The sequence below is a fragment of the Magallana gigas genome, chromosome 1 (assembly GCF_963853765.1).
Source record: "Magallana gigas chromosome 1, xbMagGiga1.1, whole genome shotgun sequence".
NCBI classification, from domain to species: Eukaryota; Metazoa; Mollusca; class Bivalvia; order Ostreida; family Ostreidae; genus Magallana; species Magallana gigas.
The window spans coordinates 40,463,279-40,484,800 of record NC_088853.1 but is presented as its reverse complement, the minus strand read 5'-3'; the positions used below and the strand labels follow the sequence as shown (position 1 = coordinate 40,484,800).

General features: G+C 31.3%; 1 protein-coding gene across 1 annotated transcript; it reads left to right on the top strand.

Moving 5' to 3' along the window:
* Nucleotides 1-4,998: 4,998 nt before the first annotated feature.
* On the top strand, nt 4,999-13,805 carry LOC105340047 (killer cell lectin-like receptor subfamily F member 2). The gene is made up of 8 exons (XM_066079305.1): nt 4,999-7,545; nt 7,713-7,802; nt 8,925-9,029; nt 9,683-9,833; nt 12,423-12,500; nt 12,764-12,843; nt 13,209-13,293; nt 13,585-13,805. Exons 2-8 carry the CDS (start codon nt 7,728-7,730, stop codon nt 13,797-13,799), a joined length of 789 nt encoding a protein of 262 aa, XP_065935377.1. The 5' UTR covers nt 4,999-7,545; nt 7,713-7,727; the 3' UTR covers nt 13,800-13,805.
* The last annotated feature ends 7,717 nt before the right edge of the window (nt 13,806-21,522 follow it).

The following is a 21,522-nucleotide window of genomic DNA, read 5'->3' as shown; positions in this document are numbered from 1 at the left end:
TATAATGTATGTATACATGAAATCAAACACTTGTTACACATGTTGTACATTTGAGTTTGTGATTCACCTACACCTATTACATGTATGCCTTTTTGTGAAGTCAGCACACACATATAAAACATGCAGTGTACACATGCACACAGACATTCACTTACACACATTACATGTATGCCTTTTTGTGAAGTCAGCACACACATAGTTATACATGTGTGAAGCTAGACACATAAAACATGCGGTGTACACATGTATACAGACTTTCACTTACACACATTACATGTATGCCTTTTTGTGAAGTCAGCACACACATAGTTATACATGTGTGAAGCGTGACACATAAAACATGCGGTGTACACATGTACGCAGACATTCACTTACTCACATTACATGTATGCCTTTTTGTGAAGTCGGCACACACACAGTTATACATGTGTGAAGCGTGACACATAAAACATGCGGTGTACACATGTACGCAGACATTCACTTACTCACATTACATGTATGCCTTTTTGTGAAGTCAGCACACACATAGTTATACATATTTGAAGCTAGACACATAAAACATGTGGTGTACACATGTATACAGACTTTCACTTACACACATTACATGTATGCCTTTTTGTGAAGTCAGCACACACAAAGTTATACATGTGTGAAGCGTGACACATAAAACATGCGGTGTACACATTTACTCATTCACTTACATACATTTCACACATATATATATTTTAAATTAGGCAGTACACACTTATGTGAAGTTAGACACATCAGTTATATGTATATGTGGAAGTACATACATTTTAAGGATTAAATGTACACATTTATTTAGGTTTTTCTGTGTGGTTTTTTTTTTATAATCATAAATTGGTGTTAAATGAATTAGATATAATTTTGACATTGTATTCTGTCGTGAATTTCATGAGCTGTGTTAAACTTTTTTAACTTTGTTATGCATAATACATATCTTTTTTTTAAAAAGAATGGAAAAAGGTATTTCATGTTGTTAAAAATCAGTTGAAATCTGAATTTATTGTGATGCACAGTTTAATAAAATTGAACATGCACTTCATTTGCTTTTTCTTTTTGAATGTTTTATGTATGCCTAATTTATACCTGGAACTAATAGCTAATAGATAGAGCAATGGGGAAAAGGTGAACTACCATAATTTTTGTTCCCAAAACGTGCTATAATTTCATACAAGGAGACATTTAGAGATTCTAGGCCTTAGTTGTAAAGTTAATAAGCATAATGAATTTACTAGGGCATTTGTTAACAATATTGAGACAAAGAATTCTGATTTTTTTTTAACCTTTAATATTGAATTACACAAAGTGCTCACACATGTCTTTTCTGTATCTATGACTGTTGCAAACGAATTATAAAAATCATTCGATAAGTTGTATAGTAGTATACCCATGTTTATCACAATTCATTTTCGAAGTTAAAAAAAATCCATTTAATTATATTTACTTTTATGTAAATGTAAAAGATCATATTTATGAAAATTTCCTTTACCTTAAAGGTGAAAGATCATATTTAAATACATTTAACTGTATTTAATTTAGAGTAAAGCTACATATCATTTTTATTACATTTTATTTCCCAACGTAGAAAATGGTTTTAATTACATTTACTTTTATGTAAATGTAAAAGATCATAATTAAGAATATTTTCTTTTACCTTAAAGGTGAAAGATTATATTTAATTAGATTTCCTTCATATTAAAGGTCAACTTTACATCTTTACTTTCCGTAAAGTTAATTGAAAGGTAACCTTGATTATTGGTACACCTTTAATGAAATTTACATGATAAGTAAATTTTTGTAAAGCTGTTTTTTCAAGCAGTGAATTATTGGGCCTCTAATTAGTTCTTTCGAAAAAAAGGATTGGACAGTCTTAGGCTTATATCTGACATGGATAATAAATTCTGTTGTTCTAAGAATGAACAATATCATGCAACTTTGAACAATACTGATGACTATACTTCTTTATGAATTAGCAATAAAATGTATCTTTCATATTCATGTTTCTTTTGCTTACTTAATTAGCAGTTTCAAGTTTGTTCCAGGGCTTGCAAAAGTCCATAGTCATTCATCTTTCTAATGAAACACCAATATTTTATGTTCTGTTGGGGAGGACATGTTTTATCACTCTAATAGATCTGTACGTTGTTAAAAAGGTACTGAAAATACTGAAATGTTTTAAGTGGTATTCTAAATATGGAATGATGTGCCAAATTCTGAATTTTGTTATAGTAATCAAACTCTTTTCATAGACTGATTAGCACAAAAACATCAGAACCTTTTTTTAAGTGTGTTGAGAAGGCCGAAGGGCATTGTTAATTTTTGACGTGAATTAAACATAATATTTTAATACATGTGCAATAGATGGAGACTACAGATCTGAAACAAGAGGCCAATAGGCCTTAACGGTCCGCTGAGTACCAAAGCCCATATATAGACCTATCTAAGAATCCTCACATATACCTTAACTGTACATTCCTTATGAAATGCGATCAATTGATTTCTGCGTAAAATCGACAGAAGTACATCCCGCGAATTTTAACATCTCACTTTTATTTTTCAGATATAAGTTAACAAGATTGAATTACGAAAAAAATCAGGCAATCACGATTTTATTTTATTGCAGTTTGATATCAATGAAACCCAATACTAATTAAAGAAAAGTTAGCCAGCAGTACCTGCTATCAAAAATGGCACATTGATATCCATCACTTTTTAAAATAGAAGAACACACTGCTTTATATTTTGAAGACAAGACATTTTGAAATGGTAGCGTGCTATATGTATCTCTCAACTCTTTTGTAACCTACCAAATTGCATATGCGCCTGATTTGACTGGAACAATCATTTAGTCATTGTTTATAATTAGAGTCTTTTCGGGAAACGACTTCATTAAAATGGATTACATTGGGTATTGTGAACACCTCATTAACACAATTACCACCAACAGACGCTGATGCACACCGAATTTTGTTTGCATGGACAAACTTATTCGCATCACAGCAATCGAAAAACCAGAAATTTATTAGGTGATTAGAACTGACAATAAAACTATTTAGTTAGACTCATCTAATTTTTTCCACACCCGAATCTCTAGCCACATAGCATGTTTTATTAAATCCACAGGACCCATCCTGGCAAAAGGAATAGGTTTGGCTTCTAATATATCAATTTAAGGATATCTAGCAATGATAATTATTCAAGGAATCAACCAATATCTGAACTTCTAAAAAGTAGTAATACCCAATGAATGTGTTGATAATTTTTTTTATGATAAAAAATCTCAAGATTTCATATATATGCATAAAAAGTTCGTAAAAAAACAGCAAGCAATATCGTTTTTGAAGAAAATGTGTCAGTTTGTAGTGTCACTTACAGTGTGAAATCAAATACGAATACCAGAGAGGCAGCTAACAGCGTTTGCATTAACTGGAGAAGTGTGTGGGATCATTTTTGGAAGAGTAAAACAATATGAAGCGTATGGAATTTCCGGACACATATTGCTTCCTTGCTAAACATACGCGTAGTGCACATTCTTTTTATTTCATATACGCTTTGATGTATTCATAAATAAACATACATGCTTCATTAGTTAAATGTGGTAATATTTGCTAAGCATATACGATTAAGTAGTGGGCAGTGACTTGCATCTCTCCATATGTAAATATACGATACAACCTATTGTTGCTCTCAGGCACAAACTTGACTTTTTTATGCTCTGTCTCCTTTCTTTCGATACGTATGTATATACATGCAACCTTTTTTACTTTGTACTTGTTTTTTATTGTGCCATTCAATAAATGACAATTTCTATTCTCTATCGAGGAGTTATGTTATGTATCGATAGTGGTGGTAAGGCAAGCAGAAATATATTTACATTAACTGCGTTTATACTCTATCCTTATAGGAATGTTCACTGTTTTCATGCAAGATAGATGAATCTGTCAGTGAATCCGTCTATAATTCTTGCTTTAATTTTGGTTTGTTAATTTGCTGTTTTCCCTTATTTATCAGTATGGCTTTATTTAGTATAAAAGTGTATTTAGGGTACCATAAAGATTGAAATTTTATTTGTCTTATAGTAAGAATACGAAGTATCTGTAGGTGATTATTATAAATTCCTTTTTATACGCAAGTGCTTAGTTCAGCGATTCACCTGTGTTTGTATGCATTCGCGAGAATAACTTTATTTGATGCTTTAATGTGTTTGACAAATTCTAAAATAATAGAGATAATAAAAGTTTGGTTTTCAGATTTTGAAAGCAACGTGAAGGTCATATTTGAAAGATTATGCTTCAAAAATACCGAAGATCAGTGTAGTCAGCCACTCTACGGATGATTTAAATCCAACATCTGTCAAGGGATTGATACACGTCACAAACAAACAGGAAATTCCGTTCATTACGGTAACAAATATATGATCTAGTACAAAGATGAGAATACGAAACATGAATAAAATAGTTCCACAAAATATACATATATTATTTTTTCATAATTTCTTTATCATTACGCTCATTTGATTGTTTTTAATTCGAAAAACAGAGAAAGAAAAAAAAAACTTTTAAAAAAAAATATGCCTACGATATGCTCTTTTAAGATTTGTAAGCTTTCATATGTTTGCATAAAAATTGTTATCATCATGGATTTGGTTTCTCCCGTAAAAAAATCAACATTGTTCTGTTCATACAACGGGCTAATTTGTAAACTCGTCACTTTGTTCTATTTACTTGGTAGATGTCTCGACCACATCTTTCTGGATATTCGAGTCGTAAAATTGAGGATAGATGACTCTCCATAGACGTAATTTTGTAGGAATTATCTCATGTTGTAGGCCAGTATTACAGAGAATGCTTGATAAATCTAAACACTAACACAAAAGCAAGTTTGAGGAGGCCTTAAAAATCAATAATTATCATTAAAAAGCGGTTTTCTGCGTTAATATTAAAAAAAAGTCTAAATTAGTTCATGATGAAGGAATGTAGGCATATCAGCCTAAAAGATGTCAACCGACTGGAGGTAATCCTACGAAATTGTCTCCAGTGAAAACCATCAACATTTATTACTCAAATCGTATATCTGTAAATTTCCATATCAATTGTGTGCTTATGTGTAGGTTTTTTGTCCACAAAAAGGCATGCAAAGTACAAGGCTACCCCTTTATAAAGTGTACTCTCATAAAGTATAGATAATATCACAACATCTAAAGTTCTTTTTCAAACCGGTCATTCAATCATGATTGTGAATATTTTTAAATACTAAAAATCAAAATACAGACTGCCTTTTATTAAGTCGTTACATGGATTAAAGGGCTTGGTACACATTTTTCAAGTGCACTTTTGTTGCGACAATTTGAAAAAAGGGAGAAAATGAAGGTTTAAAAGACACGAAGTAATTTTACATCCTAATTTTTTGAGTTATACTTCCATGACGCGAATTATTTTCTTTATTACATCGCTTGATCTTTAACACTGCGTCAAAGATTTCTACCTTTCTTTTCATTCTACTTTGTATATGAAATGTAGACACATATTATGTTAAATTACTCCTTAGATTGCACTTCGGTAGTGAACAACGAAGTCTTGGTTATGCAGCACTTCAAACCTGACAAGTTACTTAGGATAAGCAATTGTTTTATGTAAAATTAAGAAGAAAAAAAAAACGTATTTACTTGTTTGCTTTCTGTATGGTCTTTAGTAAAAGAAATAAGTTTAAAATTTAAACTTATTATTGTATGAGTAATTATCTTCTTTTTATTTATTATTTAGAGTAGTTTTAAGATACCACTCCATACATGTATGTCACATCAAATACAAAAAAGGAGTAAACGAATCAGCATTGAGATTTCATTATATGTGAATAAATAGGCATAACATTCAGAACGAAAACGAAGACAAAGAATATTTAAGTACTACATTTGGCTCACTATAATTTATGTGTTTGTTAATTAAATGCTTTAAATTCGTTGAATTTGAAAAAAAACCCTCAAGATATTTAGTTATCTTTTATACTTGCAAGCGAAATTTAAACACTTGACGAGGGCGAGTAGAGTTTGCGTGCGCAATTCTTTACACATTTTTGTTCATGCAGCTGTAGATGCAAAATTATAACTTTCTTATAATTTTTACTTCATTTATTCCTTTATTTACTTATTTTTTTAATTATTATTTCTTTTACGAAGTTAACATTTATGTAGCAATATTATGATTATTAGTTTAAAAAATCTTTATTTATGAATTTGATACGAAGAAACCTAACGGTGCTTACGCGTCATCTATTTGCAGTATCTTATACTCTGCATAAACCTAGAGTAAAATGTACAATTAGCTTAATTTTCCGAAGCGCCGGTGGATTTTAAAACTAAGAATTTTTTCGACATAGCAGTAAAGAATCATTCAATGTATTAGTATTGTAATAGTGTTAATTCATATTAATAAAAAACCCAAAATATGCCATAATATGCCATTTCGTGCAGAAAAAAATATTATCCCTGGACGAAATCGTGAGATAAACTTTTTTAATTTTTTTTAATTTTTATAGCAATTCTAATAAATTTGAAGGAACAAGAAATCCCCATGGTTAAAATTTAGAATCGTATGCGGTAAACGTAAAACTATAGAGTGTTTTCAACAAATTGCCATACTGTCCAAAAATAAAAAGATTTTATTTTCTAGATTAAGCCTAGGAAATCGGGATTATTAAAAAGAAAAAAAAACATGAAATAAATATTTTAGGAAAATATGCTAGTTAAGTCACATATTCTGGGTACAATTTATACCTATTCAAGTGCACTTTTAAAATGAACATTATTAAATTTAAAAGTCCATAATTATAATGCGGGTAGACTGATCTCCTTGAATGGCTTTGATGAAAGAGAGAGATATGAAGTTGAACTTATGAGGCATTTTATCCGTCAGCTGCACTTTTAAAGAGCGCTAGTTCTTAAGATATACCTGTAAAATATGTCCTTAATAATAGAATCTGTTTACACTTCTCTTATAGTAAATTACAAATTCATTTTCGAAAAAACAACTATTTATTTGTCTACCTGTTTAAAATTGAGAACCAGAAAAAAAAACCAAAACCAAACCCAACTGCCCATATTTTTTATCTACTTAAAATAAGATATTTTTTTTTTATATTAGCCTTATTTGTATCTAACCCACTCTGGAACTCCGCATTATCTAATTTAAATTTAGAATTTATTAAACATATATATACATATTTTATCAAGTTTGATTCAAACACCACTTTCACATTTAAACCATTCTATTACAAAGTGTATAAAAAATTACGAATCGAGTTGTTATCTTAAAGTTTTGTTTTTTATAATAATGTAGCACTATTAAACTGTTAATAAACCCCATATATATTTGAAAAAGAAATTGCACTTTGCCTTTAATAAATAGCTATGTAAACTGTTGAAATGTGAAGTAATTATTTCAAGCATATTAAACTTATTTATATAAATAAATGCTTTCCTAACCTTCAGTTCAAAAACAGCAGTTTTTGGAAAAGCAAAGACGGGTATGTATCTTTCATTTGCAACTAAAAGCTAACAAGAATTTGTTTTTGGTCGTCTTGATTCTCGATTATACATCTTTGGTTTATATGAAAGGTTGTGTTATGAAAAATGATTTTCATACCGTATATGAATTGCAACATAAATGTATGCTATGTTTTTTTTTTTTCAGAAACTCACATATAAAATGAACTACTTTAGCGGATATGGGTTACCACGGTTTAGCAAGGATCTAACTTCAGAATTTCAACTAAAACCAGAGGTACATGTACCAGCGAGTGTCTGTTCAAAGATGTATTGTTCTTATTTATTGAAATTAAGCATGTGTCAGTTTTTTTAGTATTTGGCCATTCGGGAAATCAGGATACAATTTTAGAACGTAAATAAAATTAAAGAAGACCGATACGATGCAAAAGTTTATTGAAGGGTTATCAGTGATACAAATGAGATGTTTTAAAAAATAAGTTTGCTCTGGCCCCAGTTCTTTGAATTTATATTTGTTTATGCGTTATTCCCAATCCCCTTATTTTAATTATGGTAAATCTACCTTCATGTGACTAATGTCGGAATTGATCGAAAGAAAGGGGCATTAAAGAAAAAAAAAATTAAGAAAAAAACCACAACAATTCAAAACAAAGCTAACAATATCAAATCTTATCTATTTATGAAACATATTTGCGTATATTTACATCATTGTTTTGAATCATGGTTTTGATCAAGATATCAAATACTGAAGCAATGTATGTTCGATGTTGAAATGTAGGTATCATAGAAACTCTATTTTAGAAAGACAATTAGTTCTATGCAAGTTTAAAACAAATTTTATATTAAATATTCACAAAACCCCCCAAAACTATATCATATTTTATAATATTTACATTTTCCAGTGTCTTTGCCTGTGATAACACTACGTATCTATATTGTACTATATAACGGGTTTTGCTTATTAATATTTAAATATATAATCGTACGATGGCTTGAAATTATATAAATATAAGTAATAAGGAATCATTCTTTGAATATTATGAGATGATAATTTCGGTCGGGATGTGATCAAATCTATCATAAAGCCCTTCGGGCTTTATTGGATTTGATCACGCCCCTACCGAAATTATCACCTCATAATACTAAAAGAATGATTCCTTATTTATTGCGCGACTAAATATAAAAAAATATAACTTATCAACAATCAGTAATTACGTTCTTTCACACAAGCATTATGATATAAATTAAGATTTATCACTTTTTACTGGCTTTTTATATTATACATATAATGAAAAGCGATATTTGTGTGTCACAATGTAACTATATCGTATTTATTACCTTTGACGTGCTAGTTTTTTGCATGAGAGTTTTAATGATGTTATCACTTTATAATTTAAAGTCTACAGATCGTTTCGTTCAAGTGACTAGAACTTCAGGACGCTGGAGAGATTTAGTAGACCCAAACAATGATTCAAACAACACATACATTTACAAAGGATCCCAGGTACGGTAATTGGTGTTGATTTTAATTTATACTTTTAAAAGTTAATCTTCTTTTTCATATATAGTATCACATACATACTATATTTAGTCCAGCATACTTGTTTTATGTATAATGTCAATACAGCATTCACCTAAGACTATTAATTTAACATGCCTTGATAAAATTGTAAATTTGAATAGTTCTTACATTGAGTAAGTTAATTATCTATATAATAAACCTGTTGACTTTTGCATGCGGTTCATGGATGTGTCTTACAAGCTTTGGCTATTTAAAATTAAGAGATTATTAAGAATTTGGTCGGATACTTTTATAAATTCATCATTAGTACCTGTGGTAGTGAGAACAATATGAATGTCATCCATTGATTTTGCTGAAGACTGGCCGGCTAAGGTACTCTCCCCTGTCAGAATTTTTGAGCTGCAGTGGTACATGTAGCTGGCTAGTGATCATTGGACCTTTTTTTACAAACAAAACATAATTTTGTCCTTCACCTATCTACAGTAAATATACATAATTATCAATTATATATAATTATAGTAATCGTGTCTTTGTTTACACCCTTGAAAAAATCATAAGGGTTTATATATATATATATAAAAGATGTTCATTTATTATTTCTTTTAATAACAATAAATGGTACGGTTTATTTCTAGTCAACAGAACTGGACGGCAAACAAAAGAATTCCAAAATAAAGTTGTATGTGGCGATTTTGATACTTTTTACTTTCCTGATCGTTTCCTGCATTGGAGTAGCTGTTGTGTCAACCATGTTTTATCACGAGCAAAATAAACACAATAATGATGGTACGTATTACGTTTTTTTTTATCTTTGTTTTGGTTTGATTAACGAATAAAAACGTTCATTATTTAATATCCAAAAAAACTATATACACGTTATAACAGTAGTTTAAATTCTAGTTTTGGTCTTCATTGCAAATTTGCTTTAGTTTTTTTATTTAATATATACTGTAGAATTGAAAATTGAAATATTTCTTTTTTTTTTACCAAATTCACTGTTATTGAATAAAGCGTATACTATTTTTTTCTATTTCATAAAATTTCTTCTCTATGAAAAAAAAAACATGAATACAAAATGTATATCATTTTTTATTGACACTTTGCAAATGGTACAGTTTATCAAAATTTATATAATAAAAAGAATCAAGGCAGTTCATAATGTAAGGATAGGGAAATAAAGTGCATAAATATACCTTATTAATAACTCACTCAGCCTACTACTACATCTTCGTATGTAGTTATACTACGACAATACTTGTTGATAACACTTAAACACAGTTTAGCTAAACGTATATCATACAAAACTGACTATGGATATTTTTTGTTTTGCTACCAAATAATGTATGATTTGACTGTACTACTACTACTGCTACCTCTACTACTACTACTACTACTACTACTACTACTACTTCCACTACTACTTCTACTACTAACATTGCTACTACTACTAATACTATCACCACTTCTACTTCTACTTCTACTACTACTAATACTACTTTCACTACTACTACTACTATTACTACTTCTACTACTACTTCTTCTATTACTACTACTACTACTACTACTACTACTACTACTACTACTACTACTTCTACTACTACATACTCTACCAATAGCACCTACGACTTTTACTACTACAACTACTACTACTACTACTTCTACGACTTTTACTACTATTACTACTTCTACTACTGCTACTACTACTACTACTACTACTACTACTACTACTACTACTACTACTACTTCTACAACTACTACTACTACTTCTACTACTACGACTTTTACTACTATTACTACTACTACTGCTGCTACTACTACTACTACTACTGCTACTACTACTTCTACTACTACCACTACTATTACTACTACTACTACTATTACTTCTACTACTACTACTACTACTACTACTACAACAACAACAACAACTACTACTACTACTTCTACTACTACGACTGTTACTACTACTACTACTACTACTACTACTACTACTACTACTAACATTGCTACTACTATTATCACCACTTCTTTTACTACTACTTCTACTATTACTACTACTACTACTACTACTACTACTACTTCTACTACTACATACTCTACCAATAGCACCTACGACTTTTACTACTACAACTACTACTACTCCTACTTCTACGACTTTTACTACTACAACTACTACTACTACTACTTCTACGACTTTTACTACTATTACTACTGCTACTACTACTACTACTACTACTACTTCTACTACTACTTCTACAACTACTACTACTACTACTACTACTACTACTACTACTACTACAACAACAACAACTACTACTACTGCTACTACTACTACTACTACTACTACTACTACTACTACTACTATTACTACTACTACTACTATTACTTCTACTACTACTACTACTACTACTACTACTACAACAACAACAACAACTACTACTACTACTTCTACTACTACGACTTTTACTACTACTACTACTACTACTACTACTACTACTACTACAACAACAACAACAACAACTACTACTACTACTACTACTACTACTACTACTACGACTTTTACTACTACTACTACTACTACTACTACTACTACTAACATTGCTACTACTATTATCACCACTTCTTTTACTACTACTTCTACTTCTACTACTACATACTCTACCAATAGCACCTACGACTTTTACTACTACAACTACTACTACTACTACTTCTACGACTTTTACTACTATTACTACTGCTACTACTACTACTACTACTACTACTACTACTACTACTTCTACAACTACTACTACTACTACTACTACTACTACTACTACAACAACAACAACTACTACTACTGCTACTACTACTACTACTACTACTACTACTACTACTATTACTACTACTACTACTATTACTTCTACTACTACTACTACTACTACTACAACTACTACTACTACTACTACAACAACAACAACAACTACTACTACTACTTCTACTACTACGACTTTTACTACTACTACTACTACTACTACTACTACTACTACTACTACTACTACTACAACAACAACAACAACAACTACTACTACTACTACTACTACTACTACTACGACTTTTACTACTACTACTACTACTACTACTACTACTACTAACATTGCTACTACTATTATCACCACTTCTTTTACTACTACTTCTACTTCTACTACTACATACTCTACCAATAGCACCACCACTACTACTACTATTACTACAACTACTACTACATCCATTACTACTACAATTAATTATAATACTACCGTTACTACCACTTCTGCTTACTAATACCACTACCTCTGCTAGTATTTCTTATCCTATAATGATGATTATTATCATTAGGTGGTAAAGATATTATTTTTACAGCTCTTACAACAAAGTCAATTACAATGACAACAATAAATCCAACACTTCACTGCAAAGACGATACACCAGCCGCAGAGAGTAAGACATATTTTCTTTGAATTTAATTTACTTACCAGAAGTATAACAATTAACAGAATTTGTATAATACAAGTTCAAGTTGTAAGATTGTTTCACTGGGGTGAATTATTATTCATTATTATGACTTTTTTAAAGAGAATTCTGACTTTTAATAGTATCATTCCAAAATGAAACAGAAACTAACAGAGTGTATGACGGTATATGTACGTTTAGTTTTGAGTAGTTATTTTTCTTTTTTTCTTTTTTTTTTCTATTAAAAAAAGAATGTAGCGAAGGTTGGACCTTAAATGATGGTTCCTGCTATTGGTTAAATAAAGATTTTTTAAGCTGGGACGAGGCAGAGGTATGTTTTAATGCTTCTCTGTTTTGATATTTTATGCAATATTTCTTGGCAAAAGGCACACATTTTGTTGAAAGGCAAGCAAATTTTCATTAAGTTGTGACATTTCATTTTATTTATATAATTGTCAGCTATCAACAAGCATTAAACATAAATACACTTTAGACATTTTCTTTAACAAATGGTTTTTGTATGATGACAACATAAACATACATGATCTACCTAATTTTAAATTGTTTCTGATGAGCCAACAATTTAAAAGAGCATTCATTTGCGTATTTGGAATGCAGTGGGTTTTTTTTTAATTCTAACAAATTATGTCTTAAATGGTACAATGCATCAATTTAAATATGATGTTCTTAACTAAGGCAGCTTGTCGAAAGAGGTCAGCTACTCTGGTTGAGATCACAAATGGGAACGAAAACATGTTTTTAGAAGAATTTGCAATAAACTGTAAGTGTTTTCTCTTGCAAAGAAAAAAAACAAACCAAAATGCTTGCTATCTGTAAGAATTAAAGTTATAAAAGGAATTCTGTTTAGATTTGAAACTTTGTGTAACGGTATAATTACACGTTAAAAAAAAAACATTATATTACTATCTATCTCGATTCGTAGTTATAAATTTGGACTAACATATAAGTATATCATTCGGATGAAAATTTTTCAGGATTTTTTTCCTCGAGTCTCATCCTCTGTCTCTCATGTAATGTTGAATTTATATGATGGACCGGGTTTTTTTTTCAGACTTGATATGGGTTGGAATAAAAGTTATTGAGAGTAACACTCGAATAAACACCTGCTCACAGACACCTTCTTCCTTTGGATTAACATACACTAGAGAATTTGGAAAGTGTATAGAATTAATTGCGATATTCGATGGAACTGGTGAACCTTTTTCGTTCTTTGTTAATCGTGATTGTAATGACCGTTTAATGTCTGTGTGTGAAAGATTTTTTTAAATTAACAAAGGATATCAACAAATTATTATAATTTGCAAAATGAAATAAACTGACAGTAAATTTTGTTTGTGTTTAAGGGTGTTATTTACTCAGGGTTTGAGTTCTCAAATTCCGATTGTTATAAAGTTCAATGTAATGAGTAAAATTTGTTCTAAACACAAAAAAGTATTTATGAAATGAATTATTATTGACAAAACATTCAATAGTTTTACTTTATTTTGAAATTAGGCTCAAACAAAAATTGACTTTAAGTCAAACAGAGGAAATTTGGACTAAATTTTGCAGATTTTGTTTTCTGCTAAAAGTTTTTTGGCAGTAGTCTAATATTAAAAGTTAGGATTTTATATTTAAGTGTATGTAATTTTGCATATTTTCCGTTAGTTTTACCTCACTTATTCATAAAAATAATCTTATGACACGAATAATAAAAATATTGAAAAATGCTTAAAAACGATAAAAGACACCATATCTCAAAATTTTGATCATTGACCTCATATAAATTTTATGCCAACAGAATAAGGGCAATATAAGTAGTTCAATACCATAAATGTTTTTGTATTATCATCATTCAATTTTTTGTAAAATTGAATCAAAAACGGGAAGGGATTTGAAAAATGAGAGAGGAAATTCGGATTGAATTATTTTTAAAAATTTATGCTGAAATATTAAAGTTGTGTACTTATTTAGTGCCAATACCATTCATAAAGTGTATCTTATTTTTTAAAGTGTTTAATTATTTGTAATATTTTTTTAATTAAGAAAATCTCAATCGCAGTGTAAAATTTTATGGGATTTTTCTTGATTTTTCAATAAATATTAAATGGCCATTAACTCAAAAAGTAGGTCATTGACCTACTTTTCTGAAAGTGAAAAATAACAATACAAGCAAAGGTCTATAACACACAATAGATGGTTTTTCATTATCATCAGTGGATTTTTTTTTCATTCTGAGTAAACGTCATCCTTAATGAAATGTTGGCAAAGTGTAGGTATATTGGTGACTGTCATTTCATTGTAGTATAAGAAACATACATATACCTCTATTGGACTACAAAACAACCAACTCGCTCTTAACTGCAAAATATGAGTTAATGAGTTGTTTGTCATAGGCAATCACCATGCCCGACAAAAACACTTATTAAAAAAAAGACCAAACAAATATATACATGTAATTGGTGACATGTGTATACGTAAAACACACTTAAATTCCCACAAGGGCTGTACTTTTGACTTCGTTGTAGGAAAGCTTTCTTTTAGATACAGTTATAGCTGCAACAAGAATCCGGCTCTTTGAAAAGCAACGTGAAGGCATTTCGTTACAGCAAGACAAGAAAAGATTGCCAATCAAATCGATTAAAAACCCCTCCTTCTTCCTACACTTGTCAGGGTCTGATAACTTTTGATATGAAGTCACCTCAACCTCTACTTCTAACCAATCAGGACATTTGAAAAATTAATTTGAACTCTTCAAAAGAGAAATGCAAAATAAATCATGCCTTTTTTTCTTTTTCAACTTTAGACCGAGTATTGAAGATCCATACCTCACAAAAAACAAATGACGGCATGTGTGTGATAGGTCGGGCATATTTAAACTGTCCTCAACTGTTGGACCACGTGAAAATTACTTCGTATCAATAACTATCAGACCCTTAAGAGAAGGGGAATGTTTTAATCAGTATCGATTGTCAAATTGATACTAGTAAACGTATGTACAAATAATCAAAAACGAGGTTCATGTTCATAGTATTATTTCCCTACAATGCAAGTTGTCCGTTGAACCTACTTCACGATTTTGTCATAAATTTTAACAAGTCGCACCATATATGTTCATGTATTGAAAGAGAATCAAACAAGTAAATACGTTATGAACAACTTTTGACTGGACACTAACTCGGCTTATATCAATATGTAATTATCAACACAACGGTGCTATGCTTAATAAACATTACCTTGAAATCTTGCTTACAACCACTAACGCATGGATTATTCTAAAAGTACAGTGTTAAAAATAAACGATGGCGTCTTATCCCACCTAATAGGGTACGCTACATAAGAAGAGCTCAGCGGAAGGGACACTTTTTTCTGTATTATGTTTGGTTATGCAGGCACTCGGCATTTTTTTTTCAAAGGGGGGGGGGGTACCTAAGTAAATGCTACACAATGCACACAATTAAACGTCTGAATATAAATTTAAGGGACATTTTTGGAAGAAAAAAAATGGGAGAGGGAATAGGCTTTTCTCCAAATGGACAAAAAATAATTATCGCTTCTTTAGTGCAACACGAAGAAAGACCTATGTTTTAAAATTATTTCTATCACATCACATAAAAATATACAACAGACGCAGATCCGTGAATTTTTTTCCACGGGAGTGGGGGGGGGGTAACCTTTAAACAAAATCAATTTTAAAATTCACCTCATTTTTTTTTATAAAATGCAGCGATAGCAAACAGTGTTAAAAATATAAGGAGTGAGCATCCTCTGCTGACGGTTACTTACCGCCGTGTGCTTTTTGTTGTAATCTGGAAAACGGAGAAATCAGTAGGCAATTTGCTTATTTATAATATTCTAACAATAAGTTTGATAAAGGTCAGTCGGCATTTAGCAAGGCAGAAGATTGTATTTGCTGACAAGGTCGTTCAATCGACAGTAGAACATACGAAATGATAACTTCAATCTAGACTTATGACTATTTTGTTTTTTCAACTTCTTTGTCTGAAAAGCAAAGGTGGCTTCAACACACGGTCATTCCACTCCACGTATGGATTCGTGCTCGAGAGTCGTTGTTATTGAATTGGCAGAAACTGTATAAACAGAATTGGACATTGCAAAGAGTGCATTTCGCTTTTATTCAGATAACGGAATTGTTTTAGGGTACATCTCAGCTGAGGCGAAAAGATTTTATAACTAGGTGTGCAATCACGTGAGTCGCATAAGATTCTTTTGTGGATCTGAACAGTGGAGTTACATATCTACTGAATTCAACCCAGCTGATATCGTCACCAGAAGTTTTAAGACTGCTGCGCAGTTTATGCCTACGAGGACCTGGATTTCTCGTAAATGGATTGATAATTTGAATAAGTATTTCCCCTGTAGAAGGTGTGGATGACGACATAGAGAACAGAAAAAAAGTTGGGAATATGAAGACTGAAAGATCAGATCCTTTAGAGAAAGTTTTATCTTTGACTACCAGATTAACAAAATTCTTATATTCGAATAGTCTTAAGAGAATTATCACAACTTACAGAAGTTAAGTCACATGCAAGAAACAAAACGGCAGCTTTGGCTTTACAAAAATGTTTGACTTAACTATAGACCGCCTAGAGACCGGGCCAACATTCACATTTGTGGGTATCGACACCATTAGATTCTGGCCTATTGTTTACAGAAAGACACAAGACATGCTCATTGGAGTTACGCAGTTTTTCTTTTGTCAGTGCTCTATGCAGATTTATGGCCATGCGTGGACCCATTAACTAATTCAGGTCAGATAGAGGCATCAGTTTTGTTGGTGGTGTGAAAGAGCAAACGTTGGATGCCCAATTAAATGAAAAGAGCCCTGTTGCCACTTACTTGGACAATAACAAAATTTCTTCAATTTCTTCAACCCTTTCCATGCCTCACTCTTCAAAGGAGTTAGGGAACGTATGATTGGTTGTTGTAGGCGGATCTTAAATGCCTTGCTACTACAGAACAAACAAGATCTGACACACGTAGTCTTATCAATTTTCATGCTTGACGTTTGTACATTTCTATATGCACAACCTTTAGTGTCAGTATCATCAGACCAAGACAAACCAGAGGTAATATCAACTTGTCAGCTGCTTATTAAGAGTTCTTTGAATGATTTTGATTTATCGAGCTGCCACCAGAAAGATGATATCAGAAATTAGTGGAATAATGTGCAGGATCTTGCCAACAACTTTTTGGCCCGCTGGCGCTCAGTACATTTACCTTCTTCAAACCAGACCAAAATGGGAATTATGTAGCGTTTATTCAGTGCATGACGGTTGGTTTTGCATCTGTGATTGTTTGTTTTGCATCAATGTCTGCTGATTTTGCAAAAGAGGCCGTTGTTTTTGTTTAAAGCTGGTCTGCTTTGTATCAAAGCCCCCCCTTTTTTTAAGTAAGTTAGTTGTTTTGCGTGAACATCTTTTTTACCCTTTCTGCCGCCCAAACAAACGAGCATACAAAGAACTACATTAGTGATAATATGATCGCTAGAATTAAACAAAACTTCTTTAAAAATGTATTTATATTTTTTTTAAGAATCACCGAATTCCTCAATTGCGGACGACAAATCTTTTACCGAGCCCCTACAGCAACTTGGATTTTAATCTGATTTGATTTTGAGACTACCTTATCTGCTTGGGGAATTGTCGATTTTCATTTTCTACAAATTGCTTAGTTTTTTGTACAACTCTATAGTGAGCCTTAATTACTTTCTACACTATTTTTTGTTGGTTTAATACTAATTACAACACCAATATACATACATATAAGTCTTGTTGATCAGGCAAGGTGTGAATGTTGTCTTCAAGGTGTCGAAGTCTATAAAAAGTTTCAACATTAATAGACAAAATTATTCATGGGTAAATATATTAATCCTAAGCTGAGACATAAGTCAATTTTACATGCACTCATCAAAATGTTGGTGTTGTATTTAATCTTTTAAATACAATTTGTCTTCCATATTTAGATTAAGAATGATAGGATAAGTTGATTCCATTGATGGTCAGGTTTTTATCTTATTTTACGAACTGTCGTTTAAAACAATTATGAGGTGATTATATACGGTCAGGTGTGATCAAATCTATCATACAGCACTTCTGTCTGTGAATTCAATCACCTCATAATACTCAAAAATTGATTCATTATTCGTTAACTATGATTTTGCTATTTTTTAAAAACCAACATCTCTTGTCTTTTTTTTTACAGACATCTAAGGTGGCAGCTACGATCTTGATTTTTTGGCCTTTTTATTAAGTTGCGAAAAAATCTGAAAAAAAAGGATACCGTATTTTGCTGGCGCTAAACAGAATTCCATGATTCTGGCAATTCCAAACTAGGTTGATTTTGAAACTTGATTGACAGCGTCATTAAAGTTTGTCAATATGATACTCTATCATTTGAAGTTAATAGTCTGTTTCCTTTAAATTTAATTTGACTCCGAGAGATTTCATAACAGGACACCTAAATATTTGGTTGCATAAAGAAGGATAAAGTTTTTTGGTTTTTTTTTCAGTTTTGACCTTTGGTTTGACGCTGCAAAAGGAATCAATTTTGTAAAGTGTTGATTATGTAAACAGATAGCTATGCTATGACCTTGAATTGCAACTATTACATATTGGTCACTATTGCAACTATTACATATTGGTCATTATGATACTTACCGGTAATCTTCAGTGCGCAGTACCTAGGTACTGCGCACTGAATGGTGTTAATGATAACTAACAGAATGATCTACGTGAATCTTGTAACACTGCGTAGTATTCCTAAATGATGCTATTAAACCAGCTAGGTGAATAATACGGGCATACTAATATCCAAATTGAGAGTTTAAAAACAAGTGCCATATTTGGCGATTCTGTGTCTGCATCGATAGCTCTGGTACTCTATATTGCGTCATGTATTGCATATTCTATATAACCTTTGTAACCTTTTAAACCATTAACTCATGTATATTTTTATACATGATATTTCAATATTGCACGCAAGCGATGCGACATAATAAAGTGGGACACTCAAAGCCTGCATCCAAATACTCTAAGTCCTTAATGAGGTTAATTGATTCTGGCAGAGTAAAACCCAAACTGAAAATATATAAACAAGTTATCAACAAATTGTCATATTTGACATCCTGTGTCCGTAATAAAGACCCTGATATTGCATGTTAGTCCTGTAATGCTATTTAACCTTTGTAACCTTTATGCCATGCATGAATGAATGTATTATGAGTAAGTGATGCCTCATACCTGGATGGAGGACTCAGAGACTAGGACTCAGAGACTCAAAACCTGCATCACACTATTATTTCTGACAGTTTTGACGGTTTTGTTACTTTATTTAGAAATAAAATATTAATCTTAATTTTGAACACTAAATGTTCACTCATGATCGTCGTAAATGGGCCGAACTAGTCAGAACTGTCCATCATAAGTAAAATGTTTTATATATATATATATATATATATATATATATATATATATATATATATATATATATATATATACCAAGGTCAAATGATGTTGACCAGACTCTTTGATTTGGGCTGTTTTTAGTTGATGTAACTTTGACTATACGATCACGCTTATTAATAAACTTTTGGTGAAAGAAGTACTGGATTTCGCGGTTACTGAGCTTGAATTAATATCTCCAGGACATAACAAAAGTTTGAAGGCTTACAATTAGACTACTCTGAAAATTAGGGTAAACATGAACTCTAATAGTTCATATGTTCCCTTGAATGATTTAGATGCAACATTAGACTGATTAAATAATGTATTAACATTCATATTAATACATATGTTATCTGTAAAGTTCACTTAGATACAGTAAGATGAATTATATTATTTACAGATCTTTCAAAAGTTATACTCTTCAAAATATGCACAGGTAGTCTTATTTTAATAATAAATCGTGGCTTTGCTTTAAAAAGAAACATATACTATATTTGAGTGCAATTTTCTCGTTGAATTGTCACACTTATGGGCTATACATGAAAGAGAGATCAACTATATCATTGAACAGTTCTTATGCTTATTGCCGTAAAAACTTAACTAAAAAGACAAAAAGAACATTATAAAAAATACAATTATAGATCAGAGAATTCTTAATTGGATTTTAAAATAAAGGGAGGTGTACTATTGTAGATAACCATAGAAATGATAAGTTTATGTCTGTACGTACTAAATAGGTATTTAAATGCAGTTAAGTACAAACCAGTTGGGTTTTTTTTTTTCATTTTGGTTTTGATGTTTATAACTATGGTTTTATCTTCATACTTCTAATTGACAATGGAACAGGTTTTTTTTCCTTGATGGTTTTGTTTTGTTTTGTGTTGTTTTTAATCATCAGTTTTGTATAACATTATGTGTTTTAACATTTTTGAACTGGCTATGGAGAACAAGCTTTGGTGTACACCGTCAGTATCCAGTAGCAATGGATGAGTGTCGTCGTGCACTTCTGCCAGTGATGAGGCAATACCGCGAGGAAGGAGTAAATATAAAGCTTGTGCGGGACCGTCTCTACGTAAATGGTAATCTGTACATGTACCACCATAATTCCGACCAGGACGAGCCTTCTTCCCAGGATGGGGAATCTGTACATCCCGGCCGCTAGGGATTCGTAATTGACGCTGTTCCCGAAATTGAGGCGCGGACTTGCGGTAGTAATTCAACCCTGATAAAAACTGAGGATTGTCTACGCATACTGTCGTGGAAAGTCAACAGCGGCGCATGGTGAATTTTGATTAATAAATGCAGTAAAACACGTTGCCCATATGGAGAAATCACGTACACTTTATTCATGAGCTAAATGTCACGTGACACTGTTCTCATTAATATTTATGTCTTCAAATTGTCTCCATTACGAATGAAAATTACATACCTTTTATGTATGATATTTGTGTTATTACGTCAAAACTTTCATTTTTTGAATGAGAACATGTGTTTAGGCAATGCATAGATTATCTGTGTATGTTTTTGTCACCACAATCAGTGAT

Coding starts and splice junctions, on each gene's coding strand:
- LOC105340047 (XM_066079305.1), top strand. CDS start 7,728: ATGAACTACTTTAGCGGATATGGGTTACCACGGTTTAGCAAGGATCTA. Junction 7,803..8,924: donor AATTTCAACTAAAACCAGAG/GTACATGTACCA, acceptor TATAATTTAAAG/TCTACAGATCGTTTCGTTCA. Junction 9,834..12,422: donor AAATAAACACAATAATGATG/GTACGTATTACG, acceptor TTATTTTTACAG/CTCTTACAACAAAGTCAATT.